Raw genomic sequence first — 25043 nt, 5'->3', positions numbered from 1 at the left:
TCCCCATTTTAAAAATAGATATTGCCAAGTTGCCTTTGAATATAATAGTATCAGTTCCTGTTTCAACAGTGTTGTATGAGGGTGGCCACTTCCCCACACTGGCTTTTACCATTCTTTAAGTTCTCACCAATCTGCTAATAAAGTTGTCCTGTTGTTTTAATTGATTTTTAAATAATTACTAAGAACAGACACTTTTATGCATTTGCTAGCTATTTGCATTTCTTTTGTGTTTGGTCATGTCTTTTACCAATTTCCCCATTGCTTTGAAGTTTTCTATTTGATTTAAGAAAGCTCTTAATTAAAGATTTAATATTTTTCAAAGTTTCTATTTGTATTTGAATGTTTTTTTTTTCTGTTACTGATTTCATCACCCAAAGCAGTTACTCTTTTTTTTTGGTTTCTGCCTTTGTTGTCATGGCTTTTAAAGCCATGTGCATAAACATTATATATTCACCAATATTTTGTCTCCATGCTTCTATTTTTAAATATAAGTCTCATAATTCCTCAGTCTGTTTATGTCATGTAGGGAATCTGTTTGTTCTCAACTGTTAGTAGCTTTAATGGCATCTTTTAAATTATATCCAATACTTTCTTTTTATACAAATTCTGTTGTCTACTTGGATCTCTTTCTTTCTTTCTTTCTTTCTTTTTTTTTTTTTTTTAAGATTTGTTTTATGTGTTTGAAAGAGTTACAGAGAGAGAGGTCTTCGGTCCTTTGGTGCACTCCCCAGTAGCCGCAACGGCCAGAGTTGAGCCCATCTGAAGCCAGAAGCCAGGGAACTTCTTTGGGGTCTCCCATGTGGATGCAGGGGCCCAAAGACTTGGGCCATCCTCCATTGCTTTCCCAGGCACATTAGCAGGGAGCTGGATTGGAAGTGGAGCAGCTGGGTCTGAAACTAGCACCCAAATGGGATGTCGGCACTGCACCACAGTGCTGGCCACTGGATCTGTTTTTTGATTTTTTTGTTTTTCCCCTCACCTATGTATTTGTATATTTCTGTTCAAAATCTGTTTTAACTAATGCAGTATACTTATATATTTTATTAGCTAGCTTGGCAGGTCTTCCTCCTCCCCCCAAACTCATTCTTATAAAGCATTTTCTTATCTTGTTTTTATTCTTTATAAACCATAAAATCATTTTGTGCATAAAATTTTAAATTCTTGTTTGCTTTTTGATTACAGTTGCATGAAATTGCTCAGTAAATTTGGAACTTGCTGACATCTATCCAGGATCCGAAATGGGTGCCGATTCAAGTCCTGGCTGCTCCACTTCTGATCCAGCTCCCTGCTAATGGGCCTTTGATGGCTCAAGTGCTTGGGTCCCTGCACCCACTTGGGAGACCCAGAAGAAATTCCTGGCTCCTGCCTTCAGACTAGCCCAGCCAATGGCCATGTGGGGAGTGTACCAGCAGATGGAAGATTTTTCTCTCTCCCTCCCTCCCTCCCTTTCTAACTCTGCCTTTCAAATAAATAAACAGATCTTTTAAAAAATGCTTTTTTTAAAAAAAATTTATTTATTTGAAGGGCAGACTGACAGGAAGAGAGAGAAAGATCCTCCATCCTCTGGTTTACTCCCCAGATGACTGCAACAGCTGGGGCTTACGCAGGCTGCAGCTAGGAGCCTGGATACCATCTGGGTCTCCCATGTAGATGACAGGGGCTCAAGCACTTGGGTTATCACCCACTGCCTTCCCAGGTACATTAGCAGAGAGCTGGATTGGAAGTAGAGCAGCCAGGACTTGAACCGCTGCTCCAATATGGATGTCAGCATCACAGGCAGTGCCACAGTGCTGGCCTGAAATTACCTTTTTATAGGTCCAAAGTGACTGAGTAATATCTTGATTATTTTGTCTGTCACTCACAGGTATTTGTGTGTGCTACTGCGTTGGCCAGTGCTATAGGACCATAGCGAAGGGGAATGGTGACAGAGCAGGTGCCCTTGTCTTTTCCCATTGTAAAGGGGGAAGCCTTAAGAGCATCACTGCAGGATGATGGTGTCGTTGAGGTTAGATGTTCTTCATAATAGTTAGGAAATTCCCTGTGCTTTTCAGAGTTTGGTTTTAGACTTGTTAGATAAATGTTATATCTTATCCAATGAAGTTCTCTTAGGTTGGTTGTTTTTTCTTTTTTCCTTTTGGTACATTAATCTGTTGATTTTGGCTGTTTGGGTTTAGTTCTCAGTTGAGCTCTCCTTGAATTAACTCATCTATGCCTGCAGGACTTGGGCTACTTGCCAGCCTCCACTGTCACACAGCTTCTGCCTGTTTGTCCCCTGAATTCATGGGTATGTGTGTGTGTGTTTTTTTTTAAGATTTTATTTTTGTACTAAAACTTTTATTTTAAATATTTATTTATTTATTTGAAAGGCAGAGTTGCAGAGAGGCAGAGAGAGAGAGAGAGAGAGAGAGAGAGAGAGAGGTCTTCTATCCATTGGTTCACTCCCCAGATGGTGTGCTGATCTGAAGCCAGGAGCTTCTTCCGGGTCTCCCATGTGGGTACAGGGGTCCAAGGACTTGTGCCATCCTCTACTGCTTTCCTAGGCCTTAGCAGAGAGCTAGATTGGAAGTGGAGCAGCTGGGACTCAAACCCACTCTCATATGGGATGCCGGCACTGCAGGCGGTGGCTTTACCCGCTTGGCTTTATCTGTTATACCACAGCGCCAGCCCCACTAAAACTCTTTTAAAAGCTTTTTGAAACATTTCAGACATTGCAAAAAGCTATCAATAATAACAACAACAAAACAGTTTGAGTAAACTTAAACATGCAAAATCTGAGGAAAACTTTGAAGCATTCTTGGAGTAGAGAAGTTGATTTGAGTGGTACAAGACTCTGTTGTGCTTGGACAGGATAACTCCATGTCATAAAGCTGTCAGTTCTCCCGAGGTGTGCTTGGTAGCTTTTAAAATACCAACAGAACTTTTATGGAGCTAGAAAACTTGATGTTAAAATTGATATGGAAAAATAAAAATGTAGGAATGCTGGGAAAATGCTGAGAAAGAAAAGTTATGACAGGCTACTGGCACATGCAGTTATTAAAACGTGCTCTTAAGCTATTATAAAATTGGATTAAGTAAGATACCAGTCTATAAATAGATTAGTGGCATAGAATAGAAGTTCCATCAGTAGTCCTAACACATAAACCACTATGTGGTTTATGCTAAAAACCTTCCTCATGGGAGTCTGGAATTTTGGTGTGTGCTATGCAGAGGATGACCATCCCCAAATAAAAACTTTGGACACCATTTTAGTTTCCTATGGTGGCTGCAGCAAGTTACCACACAGTTAGTGGTTTAAAACAACACAAATTTGGGGGTTGGCATTGTGGCACAGTGGGTAAAGTTGCTGCCAGAGACACTGGCATCCCATATGGGCTCCGGTTTGAGTCCCAGCTTCGGATCCAGCTCCCTGCTAATGGTCTGGGAAAAGCAGCAGCAGATGGCCCAGGTGCTTGGGCCTCTGCACCCATGTGGGAGATCTGGATTGAATTTCTGGCTTGTGGTTCTGCCAGGGCTGGTGCGGCCATTTGGGACTGTGAACCAGCGGTTGAAAAGATCTCTGTCTCTCCCTCTCTCTTGAACTCTGATTTTCAAATAAATAAATGAGTCATTAAAAAAATAATGAACACAAATTTGTTCATTCACATCATGGAGGGCAGAAGTGTAGAATCAAGGTGTTGACAGGGCTGTGCTCCTTCTCCAGGTGTCAAGAATCCGTTTTTTCCTTGAGTTTTCTGCGTCTGGAGGCTTTCTGCGTTCCTTGGCTGCGGCACTTCCTCGCTTCAGCCCGTCCTCACGCTACCCTCTGCTCCTCCATGTGGGATCATATTTGACCTGTTTGGATAACCCTCTATCCCCAAAGCCTTAGTGCAATCACATGTACGGAATGCATTTTATCAAGTAAGGCAATATTCATATTCAGTTTCCTGAAATTAGGATGTGGACATCTTAGGGAGACATTAATGAGCCTGCTGTAGACATTGAGTTTCTACCGTGTCTTCTTGTTAGATATGACACCCAAAACACAAATAACAACAAAATAGATAGATTAGACATTGTCGGAATCACATTTTGTGCTGTAAAGAACACTATAAGCACAAACACAGTCCACAGAGGAAGAAATTTTTATAAATTGTGTGTGAAGGAGCTGGCACTGTGGCATAGCGGGTAGAGCTGACGCCTGCAGTGCCGACATCCCATAGGGGCGCCGGTTCAAGTCCCAGCTGCTCTACTTCCAATCCAGCTCTCCGCTGTGGCCTGGGAATGCAGTGGAGGATGGCCCAAGTCCTTGAACCCCTGCACCTGCATGGGAGACCTGGAAGAAGCTCCTGGCTTTGGATCGGCCAGCTCTGGCCGTTATGGCCATTGGGGAGTGAACCAGCGGATGGAGGGCCTGTCTATCTGTCTGTCTCTCTCTGCCTCTCCTTCTCTCTGTAACTCTGACTTCAAATAAATAAATAAATCTTTTTTAAAAAGATAATATGTGTAGAATATATGAAGAACTCTTTAGTAACTAACTTAGCCAACCCAATTTAAAGGGATATACAGACATTTCTTCAAAGAAAATAGGCAGTGAGTATATGCAGAGATGTTCAACATCCCAGAAACAGAAATGAAAACCAGAATGACTATAGTTCACAGTTGCTAGTATGGCTGTAATAAAAAAGAGAATAACATGTGTTGACAAGGATGTGAGACTTTGGGATAGCATATTTGCTATTAGGAGTATAAATGGCGCAACTGCTTTGAAAAGCAGTCTGTTAGTTCCTCAAAATGCTAAACATGCCTTGTTCCTAGGTATATACCCAAAAGAAATGAAAACATAAAAGCTTGTACTAGAATGTTCTTAGCAACATATTCATAATAGCCAAAAAGTGGAATAACTAAAATGTTTCTTGACTGATGAATGGATAAATAAAATTAAATATTATTTAGCCATAAAAAATAATGAACTACCGATGCATGCTGCAACATAAATTGGTCTTGAAGTCATTGTAAGTGAACAAAGACGTTCACAAAAGACCATGGACTCCTGAGAATACAGAAAACATTTATGTGAAATGTTCAGAACCGACAAGTCTGTGCAGACAAAACTAGATGAGTGACTGCACAGGGCTGTAGGTGGGAGGGATGGCGAGTGACTAATGTGCACAACTTTTTGGGTGATGAAAGTGATCCGGATGCGGCAATGGCTTGCACAACTCTGAATATACTAGAAACTGTGTCCTTTAATTGGACAAAGTGTATGGTATGTGAATTATGTCTCAATAAAGTTATTAAATAAGTTTTATTTAAAAATAGATAGGTTTTTTTCTCCTTAGAAGAAAAACATAAATGAAATACCATTTTTCAACTTTGTGAATGGCAAAAGTTGAAAAAACTTGCTAACACTTTTGGTGAAGCTGTGGAAAAGTACATATTCTCACACCTTGCTGGTGACATTATGTAAAAAGCACAGCCTTAACAGAAAGAAAGTTGACACAGTATCTAACAGTACTATATATACAGTACTATATAACGTGTTTACAACTTTGCCTAGCAATCCCATTTTTAGGAATTGACCCTGAAGACACACTTCTAACAGTGGAAATACATATACACAAGGTTATTCATAGCATGATTATCTGTAAATGAAAAATACTGGAAGCTGCCTAAATATGCCTAAATAAATTATGCTCCATCCACGTAGTAGATTATTACTTTGTGCCTGTTTAAAAAAAAAAAAAAAATGAGGAACTCTGGAATCTACTGTTTAGTGATCCTGAGTACCTTGGCTAGTGTGTGTGTGTGTGTGTGTGTGTACTATGCTACCCTAACAAAACTGTGTGTGTGTGTGTATACTATGCTACTGTAACAATTTTTTTTTTTTTTTTTGAGTGCAGAGAAGGAGAACAAAGCTGAGGGTTTACGTAAATGCCCATTAATAGCCCCAGACCAGCCCAGGGGCTGAAGTTGAGAGTTAGGATCTGATCCCAGGTTCCCTACATAGGTGGCAGGAACCCAGTCACCAGAGCCATCACTGTTGCTTCCTGGGATCTGCATTAGCAGGAAGCCGGAGTCAGGAGCCAGAACCAGGTATTGAATCCAGGTACTCTAGTATGGGACCAGGTGTCTTAACTGCTAGGCTGAACACCTTCCCCTCCTGCAAAGCTTTTTTTTTTTCTTGGACAGGCAGAGTGGACAGTGAGAGAGAGAGAGAGAGAGAGAGAGAGAGAGAGAGAGAAAGGTCTTCCTTTACTGTTGGTTCACCCTCCAATGGCTGCCGCGGCCGGCGCACCACGCTGATCTGAAGGCAGGAGCCAGGTACTTCTCCTGGGCCATAGCAGAGAGCTGGACTGGAAGAGGAGCAACCAAGGACAGAATCCGGCACCCCGACCGGGACTAGAACCCCGTGTGCCGGCGCCACAGGTGGAGGATTAGCCTAATGAGCCCCGGCACCAGCCTGTAAAGCTTTTAAAACATGGTTTCGTCCCCTCTAGGCATTAGTATGCAGTCATTCACCATATGAGATTTGGATCACATTTGCATTGATGGTCCTTGTGATTATAATGGAGTGCAAAATTCCTGTGAGATATTATAGCTGGTATAAAGTCTTAGATCAAGTAGTGCTCAAGAATTTGTGGTGGTGCTGTATAAACAAACTTATAGAGCTAGTTGAATAAAACTACAGTACACATAGTGCAACGTACTTGGTAATAAGTGACTGTTACTGGTTTATGTATTTACTAAAAAAAATTATCTGAGAGGCAGGTAGACAGGGAGAGCTCTAATCTGCAAATTCGCTTCCCAAATGCCTGCAATTGCTGGGGCTGGGCCAGGCCAGAGCTAGGAACCAGGGACTCAACCTAGGTCCCCCAAGTAGGTGACAGGGATACAGCAATTTGAGCCATCACCTGTTGCTTCCAGGACCTGTATTAGCAGGAGGCTGCAATCAAGAGCCAGAGCCCTGCTAACAGATTTTTTTGTTTGGGTTTGTAATTCTGTGAAAGACATGCATATGTTTGTGTAACCACTAATAGTCACTGTACAGAATAGTTCCATTTTCCCCTAAACTCCTTCATGTTATTCCCCATTTAGCCACTCCCTTTGTCTGAAGTTCTATTTACTTGAAAAGTAGACAGAGATCTTCCATCCATTGATTCATTCCCCAAATATCCACAAACAACAGCACTGGGCCAGGCCAAAGCCAGGAGCCTGGAACTCAGTCTGGGTCTCCCACATGGTTGGCCAGGACCCAAGGATTTGAGCCATTACCTGCTACCTCTTAGGGTGCACACAGAGCTGGGACTTAAACCCAGGCACTCAATTATGAGATACTGTCATCCCAGGTGGCGGCTTGACTGCTGGACCTGACACCTGCTCCCTGCTTGTCCACTTGTAACCTTTGGCAACCACTGAACGTTTAAGAACATCATTTAAATTAAATCACACAGTGTATGTAATTTTGAGATTATATGATTTTGAGGCTGGTTTCTTTTATGCAGTGCCTTTGAGATTCATCCAGTTTGGTTTATATGAATAGTTTCCAGTGTTTTATTACATTGTATGAATATACCATGAGTTATTTATCTGTTCATCTGTTGTTGAAAATTCCAGTTGTTTCCAGGTTTTGGCTATTACAAATAAAGATTCTGTGAAGATTTATATATGAGTCTTTGTATGCATTCATATTTTATTTTTATTAGGTAGATACTTAGTGCTATATCATATGGTATTTGTGTGTTTAATGTAAGAAGCTGCTAATCTATTTTCAAAGTGGTTGTTCCATTTTATATTCCTGCCAGCCCAGAATTAGTTTCAGTTCTTCTGTATCCTTGTCAGCACTTAGTATGATCAGTCTTTTTAATTGTCATTATGTTAATGGTGATGTGGTAGTATGTCATTGTAATTTTAATTTGTATCTCCCAAGTGAATAATGATGTTGGGCATCTTTTCATGTGCTTATTTGCCATCTAAACACCTTTGGGCAGAAATGTCTCTTCAGATCTTTTACCCATATTTATGTTGAGTTATTTGTTTTCTTGTTTTTGAGGTCTGAGCGTTCTTTCTGTATTCTGAATACAAGTCTTCTGGAGGTATACATTTGCAAAGATGCCCTCCAAGGCTATGGCTTGTCATCTTGTTCTACCAAGTATCTTTGGAAGAACAGGCATTTTTAATTAATAATTAAGAACTTTATCAATTTGTTCTTTTATAGGTCATGTTTTTGGTATTGTGTCTAAGAAATCTTTTCCTAACTCAAGATTGCAAAGATTTTCTCCTTTGTTTTCTTCTGAAAGTTTTGCAGTTGTAGGTCTTCCCTTAGACATGATTCGTTTTGGGGGCCGGTGTGGTGGCCTGCAGCATCCCACATGGGCACCAGTTCAAGCCTGGATGATTCATTTCCAGTCCAACTCCCTGCTAATGCGCTTGGGAAAGCAGCAGGGGATGGCCCAGGTGCATGGGCCCCTGCACGCACAGGGGAGACCAGGAAGAAGCTCCTGGCTTTGGCCTGGCTTAGGTCTGGCTGTTGTGGCCAGTTGAGGAGTGAACCAGCAGATGGAAGATTTTCTGTCCACCCCTGCCTTTCTTTAACTCTGCCTTATAAATAGATAAATAAATAAATAAATAAATAAAGAGTTATACAGAGGCAGAGTTATACAGAGAGAGGAAAGGCAGAGAGGTCTTCCATCCGAAGATTCACTCCCCAGGTGGCTGCAATGGCTGGTGCTGCGCTGATCAGGAGCCAGGAACCTCCTCCAGCTCTCCCACGTGCATGCAAGGGCCCAAGGACTTGGGCCATCCTCTGCTGCTTTCCCAGGCCATAGCAGAGAGCTGGGTCAGAAGTGGAGCAGCTGGGACTCAAACCGGTGCCCATGTGGGATGCCGGCACTGCAGGTGGCAGCTTTACCCACTACGCCACAGCACCAGCCCCCAATAAATCTATTTATAAAATGATTCATTTTGGGCATTTTGTTTATTTTTGCATCTGAATATCCAGTTATTCCAGTGCCTTTTCTTGTAAAGACTGCCCTTTTTCCTTTGTGTTATCTTTGCACTTGTTGAAAATTAGTTACCTTTACATGTGTGGATTTATTTCTGATGTCTCTCCTCTTTTGTCTCATTAATCTATTTGTCTGTCTTTATACCTAGTACCACATTGTCCTGAGTACTGTGGCTTTGTAATAATTACTAAAACACAGCGTGTTAGTCCTGCAACTTAGTTCTTTTTCAGAGTTATTTAGCCCATTCCATGTCCTTCACATATTATTAGGTTAAATTTATCAGTTTCTGTGCGGAACTTATTCAGGTATTGATTGGGATTGCGTAGATCCTATTGGGAAAGAGTTGATATCTTAACAATATTTATTCCTGTTGTGTTTGAGCAGAGGTATTTTCTCCATTTACTTAGGTCTTTAAGTGCTGTTAGCAATAATTTGTGGTTTTCATTGTAAATTTTTTATTTTTTTTATTTTTAAGAATTTGAAAGGCAGAGCAATAGAAAGGGAGAGACAGAGAAAGAGAAATCTTCCATCTGCTGGTTCACACCCCAGATGGCCTGGGGCCAGCAGACAAAAGCCAGGAGCCTGGAACTCCATCCAGGTCTCCCGTGTGGGTGGCAGGGACCAAAGCACTTGTGCCATCTTTCGGTGCCTTCCTAGGCCCCAGTAGCAGGGAGCCAGAAGTGGAGTAGCCGTGACTCAAGCTAGCACTCCATTATGTGGGATGCCGATGCTGGTGTTGCAAGAAGCTATGGTTTAACCTACTGAGTCATAATGCCGGCCCCCTGTGAAAGTTTTTGTGTATTAGATTTATCTGTATTTCATAACTGTGTTTTTGATACTATTCTAAATTATTTTATTAAATCTCTATTTCTGGTTGTTGCTGGTTTATAGAAATATATTGTTTGTATGTTGATTTTTTTTTTATTCTGTAAAATCTTGCTAAATGGACTTATTAGTTCTAATAGCTTTTCTGTAAATTCCATTGGTTTTTCTATGATAATGTCTGCAGATGGAGATACAATACTTCCCTTTTCTGTTCTGAATCCTCTTTATTTTTCTTGCCTGATTGCGCTACCTAGAACTTCCAGTACAGTGTTGAATAGAATTAGTAAGAGTGGATGTTCTCAACTCCCTGCTAATACTCCTGGGAAACCAGCAGAAGATGGCCCATGTCCTTGAGCCCCTGAATCCACATGGGAGACCCCAGATGAAACTCCTGGTTTGCTCCCCAAATGCCCACACCAGCCAGGGCCAGATCAGGCCAAAACCAGGAGCCAGGAACACCATCTGGGTCTCTGACATATGTGGCAGGACCCAAGTACTTGGGTATCATCTGCTGTCTTCCCAGGTACATTAGCAGAAATTTGGGTTGGAAGCATGGAGTAGTGGGGACATGAACTGCCACTTGAATGGGGGATGCAGTGTCCTAAGTGGTAGCTTAACCTGTTATGCCACAACGTCCTCCCCATTCTCTTTTCTTCTTGATAGGTCTTGCTAGAGGTTTATCAGTTTTCATAATCTTATTTTTAAAAAGCAGCTTTTGGCTTTAGTTTTATTGCATGTATGTATCTTTTTTCTATTTCATTGATTTTACGTGAATTTTTATTTCTTTTGCTTATTTGTAGGTAATTTGCTCTTTTTTTTTTTATTTCTTAAGGTAGAAACTGAACTTTGGTTTAAGCAGTTTCGATATTTGCCAAGGGTCTTCTTGAGTTTTTGAGTTTATAGTTTTCATCACATTTGGGACATTTTTGCTTATTATTAAAAAAAAATTTTTTATCCTCTTCCTCTCGACCTAATTTTGGAGACTCCAATTATCCCTACATTAGGAAGCTTGAAGATGATCTTACAACTCACTGTACTGTTTAATTTTGGGGATTTTGTGTATGTGTGTTCCATTTTTGGATAGGTTCTTCTGTACCTTCAAGTCTCTTAATTGTTTCTTTTGCAATATCTAGTCTACCATTAATCCCATCCAGTATTTTTTCATCTCTCACATTGTAGTCTTCTTCTATAGAGGTATATCTTCTTTCTTTGTTTCTTGTTTCTCTACTTTTTGGACATATGGAACACATTACCTGCCTTACCGTCTTGTCTGCCAGCCAACATCTGTGCCAGTTCTAGGCTGATTTCAGTGATTAAGTTCTTTTCATGTTTTCTCCCTGCTTTGCTTGATGGGTTATATCTGATTATACGCTAGATGTTGCAAGTTTTACCTTGTTGAGTGCTGATGTTTTGTATTCCTATGAATATTTTTGAGCCTTGTCCTAAGTTTCTTGGAAAACTGTCTGGGGTTTTGCTTTTAAGATGTGTTACGTGGGTTTGGAGCAGTGCTCAGTTCTGGCCTAACTTTCCCACAGCTGAGGGAAGGCCCGCCTGAGTACTCTGCTCAGTATCCATGAGTAATGGATCTTTCCAGTTTGATTGATGGGAACAGAGACTGTTCTTAGCCTGTGTGAATGTCAGTTTCCTGTTTCCTCAGCCTTTTGGCTGATTCCGTCCCTCGGCCGGGTGGTTACTCCCACACGCACAGATCAGTATTTCGCTGAGTACTCTGTGGGGACCTCTGCAATTCTGTAAGTTCTCTGTGCAGCTCCCCCTGCTTTAGTTTTCCCCTGGTATTTTTGTCCTAAAAGTGCTCAACTTTGCCTCATCACCCTCCAAAGTCCACTGGACTCAGCCGCTTTCTCTTCCCTGAGCTGTAGCCTGGAATCACTCTGGGGGCAGTAAGCTGGGTTAGTCATAGGACTCAACTTATTTGTTTCTAGTTTCTCGGAATTGTTGTCCTTTGTTGGCTGAAAACTCTGATTTAATGTATTTTGCCTGAACTTGGGTTATTTCCAAGTGATAGGATACGTTGGTTGCTGGTAATCCATCGTGTCCAGAAGGAGATGAGACGTTTACATCAGTTAATATTCTCTAGAATAACCAGCACTGTTATTGTCAGGTGTTATTCCTGAGCCTCTTGGTGTAAAAGTCTTGGTGAGTAATGGGAGAATGGTGTGTTAGTTTCCTTTTGCTGCTGCTGCTGCTGCCACAGTTAACCATAGAGCACTTTAGTGACTGAAAACAGCAGTCTCATGGCTCAGGAGATCAGAAGTGGAACTTGTCTCACTGGGCTAAAATCATGATGCTGGTAGAGCTGTGTTCATTTCTGGAGTGTGTAGGGGAGGAGTTGTTGCTTGACTTTTCCAGCCTCTAGAGTCTGCCCCCATTCCTTGGTGTGTGGTCCCTTCCTCCGTTTTCAAAGCCAGCATTGTCAGCTTAAGTCCTCTCATGCTGCCATTTCTCTGTCCTTTTTCTACCTCTTCCTCTGCTGAAAGGACATTAGGCCTACCCAGATAATCCAGAATAATTTCTCTTAATTTCAATTTCTACCTTAATTCCCTTTTGCCACCTGACACATTCACAGGAGCCTGAGGTTAGGATGTAGGCACCTTGGAGAGGGCTGGTGAACATTATTTGAAGAATTCAACATCATTGTTCTCTGCCTCTGACATTTTTCTTTGTTTTTATGATGAAGAAGAATGGTTTATGTAGGATTTTCTCTTTAATCTACACACATTAAAATGTGTTGTTAGAAACCATGAGACTGCAAGCCTACACTTTCCTAATGTATTAATATGTATAGCTTGGCTTGTCTCCCATACATTTCATTTTGAGGTAGTTTATTTTAATTTCAGATGAGAATCAGAAATTATTTTTTAAGGATTACCTCACAGAATTTTGATTTGAAGATTTCTCAGCCGGTTGCATTTGGCAAACTTACAGACACTTAAAACTTGTGAAGTTGATTGATTGCCACATATATACTCTTAGGCAAGAACAACTACCTTATGTTTCCGTTTTTTTTTTTCCTTTTAAAATCATATAATGGTATCTTTTCCCTCCTCTCTCCACTTATCACAGCTAACCTGTTATGCTCTTTGTCACTGTTTATCACACGGAACAGCTGGTCACTCCTTGTGTGCTCTTTTCCTATCAGGCCTTTAGCAGTGTCATCCTCCACATGTCAGCGCTGTCAGTGCCCTCTGACAAATGTCACAGTTGTGGGCCCAGGGTTTTCTCTGACCTTTACCCAGGATCATTTGTGGAGGGTTATGTGTACTTTATGTTGACAGAATAATTTACGCACAGCAGCTCTGAGCAATTAGGTAATCATTCTTGCTTCCATACCTATCTTGGTGTTGTTTTGACTCTTCTTCATACGTTTAAATAATTATTGATGGGATTCCAGTATAGTTGTTAATTTAAGCCAGAAGTCAGTGTGCAAGCTGAATAAGAATTTTAATCATTCTTTGTACTGTCACTCTGCAATTAGCTACTTTAAAAGCAAACCAGGCTTTTATTTGTCCCCAGACTGTTGAGTGTCAGTGGACCAGTAGGGCCAGTTTCAGAGCCCACAGTCAAGCCAGAAGGTGTTTTTGACACCTTCTGCTGCTGCTTTTTTTTATTTTTTTTTTTTGCTTTGCTGCTACTGGCACTCCCCTAGGTGAAAATGAGTTAGATATGCCCTGCGTGGCAAACCATCAGATGTTGGCCACATCACTCAGCACTTTGTCCTTGCTGCAGGAATTAGGCCCAGGTTGTCACCCTCTTTTTGGCCGCAGTCCTATGGCCTGGAACCCAGTTGGCTGAGCACCTGTTCTTCCAACTGGCTGATTACTGCCGGGGGCCAGAGCCTGGTGAACAGATAAGGTCAAGGCTTTGCAGATGAGTGACTTTTCTTCATATATTTATCATTTACTAACTGTGTCTTTGGGGCACATTATTTGATTGTTGACTTTCCTCAGCTATACAGTGGGAGTACATGAGCTTAATAGAGCTCTTAGGCACTCCGCATAAGTATTCAAATGTTAGTTTTCTGATGTGTTTACAGAGGATGCCCTGCCTTTTAAAAAGGCATTTCCTGGCCAGCGCTGCAGCTCACTAGGCTAATCCTCCGCCTTGCGGCGCCGGCACACCAGGTTCTAGTCCCGGTCAGGGCGCCGGATTCTGTCCTGGTTGCCCGTCTTCCAGGCCAGCTCTCTGCTGTGGCCAGGGAGTGCAGTGGAGGATGGCCCAAGTGCTTGGGCCCTGCACCCCATGGGAGACCAGGAGGAAGCACCTGGCTCCTGCCATCGGATCAGCGTGGTGCGCCGGCCGCAGCGCGCCAACCGCGGCGGCCATTGGAGGGTGAACCAACAGCAAAGGAAGACCTTTGTCTCTGTCTCTCTCTCTCACTGTCCACTCTGCCTGTCAAAAAAAAAAAAAAAAAAGGCATTTCCTTTGGCCTATGTCTCTGTTTACATTCTCCCCTCCTTCCACCCCGTGAGAGAAACTGTGCATGGAGTTTTGGCTCTTGGATCAGCGCTCAGCACTCTCATGCTTTCTACTGAGCAGTTGCTTGTGAGTGAGTAAGGGGAGCATAAGAACGTATCCCAAGGAGGTGGCCATTTCTTTAAGCTGTTGTGTTTTATTTTCATAATGTATGCAAATTTTCTATCCTTTTCCAATGTATGTCTGTGCTGGTTCCAATAGAAACGCTTCCTGAAGTGGCTACCCCTGGAACGTGAGCTTCATGCTGTGTACTTAAAGCTTCCAGTAGCACATTCCTGGAAGCATTTCCATACTGGCCACCGTGGCACTTACAGTAATTCTCCGTCAGCAAGGACAATATATGGAATGCAGCCAGGATCTGGATTCACAGAGGTAGTCTGACCTGACTCCTGCACAGGTTGTTGTGAAAGGCACTGAGTAAAAATCAAAGAAGTAAACAGTCTCGCGTCATTTATGTTAGCACCAAGTAATGCAGTGTTGTATGAAAGACTGCTTTGGAAGTGAGAGCATGTGGTGGATGCCAGCTACCATGGCAGAATGTGTTTGGCTTTCAAATTCATGGTTTTGTTATTACAGATTCTTACAGCATCAGCTTGTTTTATTTGAACAAGCTGTATACAGTGATGCATGGAATAACCTTCACCAGCTGGATGTATAGATAGATGTCTTTCTGACTCACTGCAGTGTGAGTGTTATAAGACCTGGGAAGAGGATCCGGGGCTGTGGTGCAGTGGGTTAAAGACCTGGCCTGAAGCGCCAGCATCCCATATGGGCACCAGTTCAAGTCCCGGCTACTCCTCTTCTGATCCAGCTCTCTGCTCTGGCCTGAGATAGCAGTAGAAGATAGCCCAGGTCCTTGGGCCCCTGTACCCGTGTGGGAGACCTGGAAGAAGCTCCTAGCTCCTGGCTTCGGATTGGCGCAGCTCTGGCCATTGCGGCCATCTGGGGAGTGAACCAGTGGATGGAAGACCTCTTTCTCTCTCTTTACCCCTCTCTATAACTCCTGTCTTTCAAATAAAAAAAAAAAAAAAAAAAAAAGACCTGGGAAAAGACATTCAGACACATTCAAAAATATCAGAGAAGGCCTGAAACTCATCAGTTAAGAAATGAAAAGGAATTTTTTTTTTTTTAAAGATTTACTTATTTATTTGAAAGAGAGAGAGAGAGAGGTCTTCTATCCTCTGGTTCACTCCCCAAGTGGCTACAGTGGCCAGGCCTGAGCCAGGCTGAGCCAGTAGCTTCATCCACATGTCCCACATGGGTAGCCAGAGACCAAGCACTTGGGACATCTTTTCTTCTGCTTTTCCCAGGTGCATTAGCAGGGAGCTGAATCGGAAACAGAGCACCTGGGGCTCAAATCTGTTTCCATATGGGATGTTAGTATTGCAGGCAGCAGCTTTACCTGCTATGCCACAATGCCAGCCCTGGGAAATTTCTTTATAATTTCATTTATTTGAGAGGGAGAAAGAACTCCATTTGCTGGTTCACTCCCCAAATACTGGCAAAAGCTGGGTCTGAGCCAGCCTGAAGCCTGAAGCCAGGAGCCCAGTCCGAGTCTCCCATGTAGTTGATGAACCATCATCGGCTGCCATTAGCAGGATGCTGGAGAAGGGAGTTGATGTCAGGATTTGAACCCATATACTCCATTATGGGACATGGGTTTCTCAACTGCCAGGTCAGATGCCTGCTCTGGGAAGTAATTCTGAAAATGTAAGATAGGTGTTTGGGCATCTGTAGAAAGAGTGAGAGGAGGAAAAAGAGGTAACAGACTAAGCAGAGGGAAGTCTGCAGAAAGAGGTGGTGAGGCAGAAGGGCCAACACGGGGAGCTTGGCCATGAGCCTGGAAAGAACTGATGATAAAGCAACAGTTATCTACCTAAATACACATACCACACCACCCCCATGTTTAGGAGGCTGGCTTTAAGATACTCACTGTACACAAGGTGGCTTTTCCTTTATACAGTTGAAGCTTAAAAAAAAAAAAAAAGACTTAATCATGCCCAATATCATAATGCATCAACAAACTGCTTGTGAATGAATTTTTCAGCTAATTAACATAAATGTCATAACCTTCTTATTCTGATGGGAAGAGTGAGCCTTAGAAAACTGAAGTGCAAGTTGGGGAAGAGGTATAATCCCTTGATAATGGAATAGTGGCCAGGCAGCTTGCTGTGGTCGGGTCTTGTCCTCGTCACCTGAAGATAGCTGGGAGGTGTTGAGAGCCATCCGGGTCCTGTGTAGGCTTCCCTGTGTGCACGTGCCTATGCTGCGTGGCACACTTTCTGAAGATTGATGTTTTTATCTGAACATCTCCTCTCTGAGGGTGCAACTCATCCTTGGAGGCCTCACTGCGGGGAGAGAGGCGTGCTGTCTGTTATCTGCGTTGTGCGTGGTACACAGCAAGTGCTCAGTAAATCTTGACTCAGTTGAAGGTGAATTACACAGTGACCGGCTGGCTGGTTTGACCATTCCTTTGTTTACCTCAGAAGGTCATGTTGATATCTTGAAAGGTTAATACTTAAACAGTAAAATGCTACATTGTTTCTTTGTAAAACATGGCCCTTGTGAGCCCTTACCTTATAGTCACACCTAAGTTTTTAAAATTTTGTTTTTACTCATTTGAGAGGCAGAGAAAGAGAAAGAGATCTTCTAGCTGTTGGCTCACTCCCCAAATGCCTACACTAGCTGAGACCTGGCCAGGCTGAAGTCAGGAACCTAAAACTCACTCTGGGTCTCCCATGTGAGTGGCAGGGATCCAAGTACTTAAGCCATCAGCTGCTGCCTCCCAGGTCCCCCCAGCAAGAAGCTAGAATTGGGAGCGAAACAGGTACTGGAACGCAGGTACTCTGACAAGGGATGCAGCCGTCCCAAGAGGAACCTATGCCACAGTTCTTGTCAGGTCACTAGATTAGTCTGAACACTGGCAAATTAATTTATTTGTATTCGGTGGGTGCTAGGCTGGGCCCCGTAAAAGTTGTCAGTATAGGCCGGCGCCATGGCTCTCTAGGCTAATCCTCTGCCTGCGGCACCGGCACTCCAGGTTCTAGTACCAGTTGGGGCACCGGTTCTGTCCCGGTTGCTCCTCTTCCAGTCCAGCTCTCTGCTGTGGCCCGGGAAGGCAGTGGAGGATGGCCCAAGTGCTTGGGCCCTGCACTCGCATGGGAGACCAGGAGGAAGCACCTGGCTCCTGGCTTCAGATTGGCCCAGCCCACCAGCTGTAGCAGCCATTTCAGGGGTGAACCAATGGAAGGAAGACCTTTCTCTCTCTCTCTCTCTCTCTCTCTCTGCCTATCCAAAAAAAAAAAAAAAAGTTGTCTGTATAGTGAGGTGAAGAGTGTTGCATGTGTCCACTGGAGTCAGAAGGGTTGTCAGGCTAGACAGGGTGCTGGGGGGTAGAACTGTCGGACCGACTGGACCAGGGCACTGACTGCACCTCGTCTCAGCTTCAAAGCCTGAGCCAAATACATGCGGTGTGGTTCAGTTTATTTGCGTCTTTTCAGAACTGTTTATTCCTTATAAGCAAACTTTTACTCTGAGTAAAGCTCTTGGGATCCACAAGGAATCACACATTTGAACTCACCTTGCTTTGAATAAGTAACCCATTTTAGGGTCTTAGGCAGTAAGAAGCTTTTGTTATGATATATTTGTATCTAAGGGAGTTTTGTTTTTCTCTTTTCTCTCTTCAACTTGAGGGGAAAAAAAACCCTCCCTAAACCACCACCACCACCTAAAAAGTGGTGTAAGACATTCTAACAGGATCTTCACATGGTGGGGGTAGGGGGTGGGGAGGAGCCAGCACAGTATGATAAAAGAAGAGCTTTGAGGATCTGGTACTGGCTAGTTCTGTTGTGCTGAATGGCAATAAAAGTGTGTTATGGAGTGTTGAGGAGGTTAAAGTGTTTCACTATGCTTAATCTGTCTTCCTTCACCTTCTCTCCTGCCTTATCAACCCTCTTGAAAAATTTCCCCATTGCAAGGTTCAGATTGATGATAGTTTCTCATTGGAAGTAGTTTGCTGATTACTTGTTAACATTCCATATTTCCATAATGATCTTTATGCTTTTATTTTTGATTCTTGTCTCCTTTCTGCCAGTTGGTCTGTACCTAGGGAATTTAAATAAATGGAACCCTCTCAAGCATTCCATTTGGTGGTCCTGTATGAATAAATTTACACATTGTGTTGTTTTATGTTATGCTTCCTGTTCTGTATCAGCGTGTGTCTTTCAGGCAGCCAGTGTTTTTCGAACATACTGTTAGGCTCTGGGAATATGTTTATGAGTAAGATGTAGTCGTTAGTTTCCAAGAATTTCTTGTTAGAGAGACTGGTATAGACAAATAATTATAGTGTAAGTTAGATACTTTACAAGGTGTGTTTGTGTCATAGGAGGGAGTTAGGTTGACTGTATCACAAACTTATGTATTGATCAATTTATATAATGGAGAAAATGACAGTGTGGGTAATAGGTCTGGATTTGTGTAGCTCAGTTTTGCATTGAGTCAACACACTGATGCATGAGTTCCATCTCATTTACCACCCTTGTCACCCATTTAAGAATTGTGTCTTTTTTGTTTCAAGTTTTGGGCAAGTGTGTCTGAATTCAGACCTATGAACACTGGAGGGAAAACTTTGGTTAGAGCAGGCACATGTCTTCCTTGTAAAATGGTCAATCATCACATCTCAGGTTAGAAGCCTGCCTGTCTGTCTCAGTGTAGAGAGACTAAACATTGAACTGACTCGGGATTTGGGCTTGACTGTGACTTTGAGCAAAGATCAACTTCTTGATCTGTGTTAATGGGAGTGGTTAGGAATACCTGCCTCCTGGGGCTGGTGAGAGTGCTGAATGAGATCATCCTGAGGACTTGGGGAATGGTGAGTGCTAGATGAGTGCTAGATGAGTGCTAACTCGTGGGGTTGCATATTCATATCATGTTTCATTCTTGTGTAATACCAGGTGAGCCAGATTGCAGGTATTTTCAGCAGGACCAGACCAGGTCCTTGGTCTGAAGGTATTCCATGTATTCAGCTCAGCAAACATTGAGGGCCAGTGTGTCAGACACCGGGTTGGTCACTGAAGCAGAGATGAAGTGATTCCTGTCCTCAATTTTATTTGTACGATTCTCTCTGGTTTCCCAAAGTACTTTTTTTTTTTTTTAAAGATTTATTTATTTGAAAGGCAGAGTTACAAAGAGGCAGAGTGAGTGAGAAAGGTCTTTGATCTGCTGGTTCCTTCTCCAAATGGCTGCAATGGCTGGAGTTGAGCTGATCAGAAGCCAGGATACAGGAGCTTCTTCCCGGTCTCCCATGTGAGTGCAGGGGCCCAAGGACTGGGGCCATCTTCTACTGCTTTCCTAGGCCATAGCAGAGAGCTGGATCGGAAGTTGAGCAGCTGGAACTTGAACCAGCGCTCATAGGAGATGCTGGCACTGCGGGCGGTGACTTTACCCCCTATGCCACAGTGCCGGACCCCCAAAGTACTTTTAAGATCACGACATTCGGGCCAGCGCCGTGGCTCACTAGGCTAATCCTCCGCCTTGCGGCGCCGGCACACCGGGTTCTAGTCCCGGTCGGGGCGCCGGATTCTGTCCCGGTTGCCCCTCTTCCAGGCCAGCTCTCTGCTATGGCCCGGGAAGGCAGTGGAGGATGGCCCAAGTGCTTGGGTCCTGCACCCCATGGGAGACCAGGATAAGCCCCTGGCTCCTGCCGTCGAATCAGCACACTGCGCTGGCCGCAGCGCGCCAACCGCGGCGGCCATTGGAGGGTGAACCAACGGCAAAAGGAAGACCTTTCTCTCTGTCTCTCTCTCACTGTCCACTCTGCCTGTCAAAAAAAGAAAAAAAGAAAAAAACAAAACGAAAAAAAGATCACGACATTCAAAGAGTTAGATTTGAAAAGTGGGAGAAATTTTTGCAACTACAAAAAAATTCTTTCTGGCTTGTGCTGTGGCATAGCGGATAAAACTACTGCATACAATGCTGGCATCCCATATCAGTGCCAGTTCAAGTCTTTGCTGATCCACTTCTGATCCAGGTCTCTGCTATGGCCTGGGAAAGCAGAGGAAGATGGCCCAAGTCTTTGGGCCCGTGCACCCACGTGGGAGACTGAGAAGTTGTTCCTGGCTTTAGATGGGCCTGGCTTCAGCTGTTGCAGCTATTTGGGGAGTGAACCAGTGATGGATGAAAGACTTTCTCTCTCTTTGCCTCTGCCTCTCTGTAACTCTACCTTTCAAATAAATAAATAAATCTTAAAAAAAAAAAAAATGCTGGTCTCATGGAGTTACTTCTAATGAGAATGGACTGATACAGAGCCAGTTTAGTGTATGGCTTCTATCAGCTCTAATAATCGTAACGTATTAGTTATGACAGAACGTTTTATGACAAAGACAAATAGAAACCTGTGACAAGTTAGTGATTACAAAGAAATTCAATTTGCTATTTTCACATTTAAAGTTTTTCTTTAATTTTCCTTATGAAGTTAGTGGTGGCTGCTGTATCCAGATACTCAATACAATAATGCCTGTTTTTTTTTCTAATTAATTAATTTTTTAATGCTTGTTCTTACAGGAAACATATACGTGTTTTGTGGAGGAGGTCACTGGGCTTTAAAGACCAAAAGTTGGTGTTTTCTAAAACTTGATTATAGTAGTTAATTTTTTTTAATTTTTTTTATTTTGTAACCAGAGTATTTATTGCTTGACTAATTGTTGAAATTCTCAAGATGAACTGGATGCTGCAACGGCTGCCCTCTTGGGTTTAGGTGTTGTTCCTTCATGGAATCCATGCCTGAATCTGCGGTATACAATTTTTAGGTGCCTCATCCGACCAGTCCCAGTGGTATTTTGTCTTTTAGCCTTGGCACTCCAGTTATACTTTCTCTTGCGCTTGGCAGGGTAGCCGCATTTGCCACACGTCGACTTCTGAAGGTGGTAGGCCTTAGAGCCACAGCGGCGGCACAGCGTGTGCGTCTTGTTGCAACGCTTTCCAAACGATGACGTCCCCTTCGTCATCTCGCTTCTGCAGCCGAGACCAAAAAGCAGTAGTTAATTTTAATCAGTAATTTTACCACAGGTTAAACATCCCTAATCCAAAAATCTAATTGTCACAATTCTACAAAATCTGAAACTTTTTGAACACTACTGTGATAGCACAAGTGGAAAATTCCACACCTGACTTCGTGTGATAGTCAAAATGCATGTGCTCTAAAAATAATCTATAAAATTACCTTCAAGCTATGTATATAAGGTGAAACACAAATAAATTTCATGTTTAACCCTGGGTCTCATCCCCAGATATATCATAATACATATGCAATTACTCTAAAACACCCCCAAAAATCTGAAGTTGAAACACTTCTGGTCCCAAGTATTTCACCTAAGGGATACTCAACCTAAATTTGGTAGTTAGATCACTGTCTTCCCTCACATGGTTTGCTGTGATTAAATAAGAATAGTTGGGACTGGCGCTGTGGTATAGCAGGTAAAACCGCCGCCTGCAGCGCCGGCTTCCCATGTGGGCACAGGATCGAGTCCCGGCTGCTCCACTTCTGACCCAGCTCTCTGCTGTGGCCTGGGAAAGCAGTAGATGATGGCCTTCTGTACCCCTGGAAGAAGCTCCTGGCTCCTGGCTTTGGATCAGCCCAGCTCCAGTCATTGCAGCCATTTGGCAAGTGAACCAGTGGATAGAAGGCTCCTCTCTCTCTTTCTGCCTCTGCTTCTGCCTCTATGTAACTCTCTGCCTTTCAAACAAATAAATAAAACTTAAAAAATTAGTGTGTGCAGGTTGCCTAGCACAGTTCTCAGTATGTAAAAGCCATTCAGTGGATCCTGTCACACATTTTACTCCGTATATTTTTATTCTGTTGTGTTTTCTGTCTGAAGGTGTGGTTTAAGGAAAAATAATCTGATTGCAGTGGCGTTAACTTAGTGGAGAACATGTATCTCAAATATGCATTTAATAAGCTTGACGTGTTAAAAATCCTTTCTTGCATTTTTGTTTTCCTCACATTTACCTATTTTAAGGAAACTGTGGAAAAAACTGACTTCTGTTCTAACTATATTCTGTATTCCCCTGTGGTTTGCCTTAGGACTAAATTTACTCCAAAGGGGTACGGTGTGACACGCATACCAATTTCAGCAATAGGAAATGACTTGAGCAAAATTGTAAGGAAGTAGAGGTCAGAGATCAGCCTTGACAAATCCAGTATAGAAGTAAAACACCGTAGCAATTCTCCTAATTTCCTGAACTTAATAGCAGCATTTGGGAACTTCTGGGTGATGGACAGAGGTGCTCTCCTGAGTGAGAAAGAGACCTGTGGCCCCAGCTGTGTATGGTAATGGGTGTGTAGGGATTGCTACCATCAACTGGTAGGATATTCCCTCATGTTTAAATTAGCTTTGCTGAGATGTCTTGCACACAATAAAATTCACCAGTTTTAATTATACATTTGATTTAGCTTCACAGACATACAGCTGTGAAAACATTACCCTTAGAATAGTACAGTATTACTTCTAAAATGTCACTTGTGCCTCTTGGCTACCCATGCCTTCCCTGCATCACCTATTCCCGGGCTACTACTGATTTGCTTTTCATTACTGTAGTTGCTGCCTTTTCTAGAATCAATAACTGTCTTGTCTTCTCTACTATTTGAGACGTGGAGAAAAAGAGAGCACATTCTCATCCACTGGTTTACTCCCCAAATATGTCCAGTGACCAAGAGGGGGTCACGCTAAAGCTGGGATCTGGGAACTCAGTCCAGGTCTCTCTCAGAGGTAGCAGGAATCCAAATACTTGAGCCGTCGCTGCTGCCTCCACAGGTCTACATTAGCAGAAAGCCAGAATCAGGAGCCAGAGCCAGAGATTAAACCTGTGCATACTGATATGGAGCACATGTCCTACCTAAACTGCAGCTTCTAGACCAAATGCCTGCCCTTTCAATTTCAAATAAATGAAGTCATACTGTATGCAGTATTGTGTTGGACTTGTTTCCCTTTGCATAATACTTTTGACATTAATTCATGTTGCATGTTAGTTTGTATTGTTTCCTCATTTTTTTCTACGTAGTGATCCAGTATATAATTTGTTTATTCACTTGGTGGTGAATTTTTGGTTATTTTGAGTTTGGGACTATTATAATTTAAGATTTTATGAATATTTAAGTAAAAACTATTTTTTGTGAACAAATATTTTCATTTCTTGTAAGTAAATACCCAGGAGTAGATTGATGGTTTGTATGGTAAGATTACGTTTAATTAGAAAAAATTGAAAAGCTGGGGCCAGGCCAGCGCCGTGGCTCACTTGGTTAATCCTCCGCCTGCGCAGCCAGCATCTCATATGGACGCCGGGTTTTAGTCCCGGTTGCTCCTCTTCCAGTCCAGCTCTCTGCTGTGGCCCGGGAGGGCAGTGGAGGATGACCCAAGTGCTTGGGCGCCTGCACCCGCATGGGAGACCAGGAGGAAGCACCTGGCTCCTGGCTTCGGATCGGCGCAGTGCACCAGCCGTGGCGGCCATTTCAGGGGTGAACCAACGGAAGGAAGACCTTTCTCTCTCACTGTCTAACTCTGCCTGTCAAATAAAAAAAAAAGCTGTCACCAGAGTATGATATTCCTGTTGCTTTTATAGTACTGCTTTGCCTACACTTGATGTCATTTTAGCTGGATGTGTAGTATATTTCATCATGGTTTTAATTTGCATTTGTAATTTGCTAATGATATTGGACATCTTTTCATGTATTTATTGCATATGTATATATAACTTTTTGTTTCTAGCCAACTATTTTACACAATTTTTATTGTGTTTATCTTACTAACTTTTGAGAATTTTTATATATTGGATATGTATCTTTTTAATTGTGTATATTGCTAATATTTTTCCCCAGTGTATGGTGTTCCTTTTTATTTTTTATACAATTTTTTGAGACTAAATTTTTTTAAAGATTTATTTTATTTATTTGAAAGAATTACAGAGAGAGGTAGAGCCAAAGAAAAAGAGAGCAAGATCTTCCATTGTGTTGGTTCACTCCCTAAATGACCGCAACAGCCAGAGCTGAGCTGGTCCAAAGCCAGGAACCAGGAGCTAAGAGCTCCTCTGGGTCTCCCAGGTGGGTGCAGGGGCCCAAGTAATTGGGCCATCTTCTACTGCTTTCCCAGGCCATAGCAGAGATCTGGATCAGAAGAGGAGCAGCCAGTACCTGATCCGGCACCCATTTGGGATGCTGGCTCTGCAGGCTGGGTCTTTAACCCTCTGTGCCACAGCAATGGCCCCAAGACTAAATTTTTAAAACATTAATGAAGCCCAGTTTTTAAACTTTTTCATTAATCGTTACGTGCTTTTTTAATCCCAGAAAGATTTACTCTTGTGTGTTTCTCTAGGCTGCTATAGTTTCAGAAGTTGTATTGAAGCTAAAGCTTATTCTGAGCTAATTTTGGGGAATGGTAGGAGGTAGAAGTCAATATTCAATATTTGCATATGGATATTCAGCTGTTCCAGAACAATTTTGTAAAAAGATTTCCCTTGTCGAATTGCTTTGGCACCTTTATTTGAAAAATCAGCTAACTAACCATATATGTTCAAGTCTGTTTTTCCTCAAGTCTCAATTCTGTTCCGTTGATTATATATCTTTTTGTGAGTACCATCCTGTCTTGATAACTGCAGCTTTTTAGTCTTCAAAGGAGGCACAGTGTAAGATCTTCAGCTTTAAAAAAAAAAAAAAATCACTTTGGCTGTCTTGGTTATGTCAGAAGTGGAGCA

General features: G+C 42.6%; 2 protein-coding genes across 3 annotated transcripts in view; one reads left to right on the top strand and one right to left on the bottom strand.

Moving 5' to 3' along the window:
* TMEM131 (transmembrane protein 131) overlaps nt 1–25043 on the top strand; it is a 172928-nt gene that overhangs the window by 13750 nt on the left and 134135 nt on the right. The window lies entirely within an intron of this gene.
* On the bottom strand, nt 20964–21323 carry LOC133772250 (large ribosomal subunit protein eL37-like). Its single transcript, XM_062208765.1, has one exon. The coding sequence runs from the start codon at nt 21302–21304 to the stop codon at nt 21011–21013; it is 294 nt and encodes a 97-aa protein (XP_062064749.1). The 5' UTR covers nt 21305–21323; the 3' UTR covers nt 20964–21010.

Source organism: Lepus europaeus, chromosome 13, assembly GCF_033115175.1.
Source record: "Lepus europaeus isolate LE1 chromosome 13, mLepTim1.pri, whole genome shotgun sequence".
Lineage (NCBI taxonomy): Eukaryota > Metazoa > Chordata > Mammalia > Lagomorpha > Leporidae > Lepus > Lepus europaeus.
This window is presented reverse-complemented; position numbering and strand designations above follow the sequence as displayed.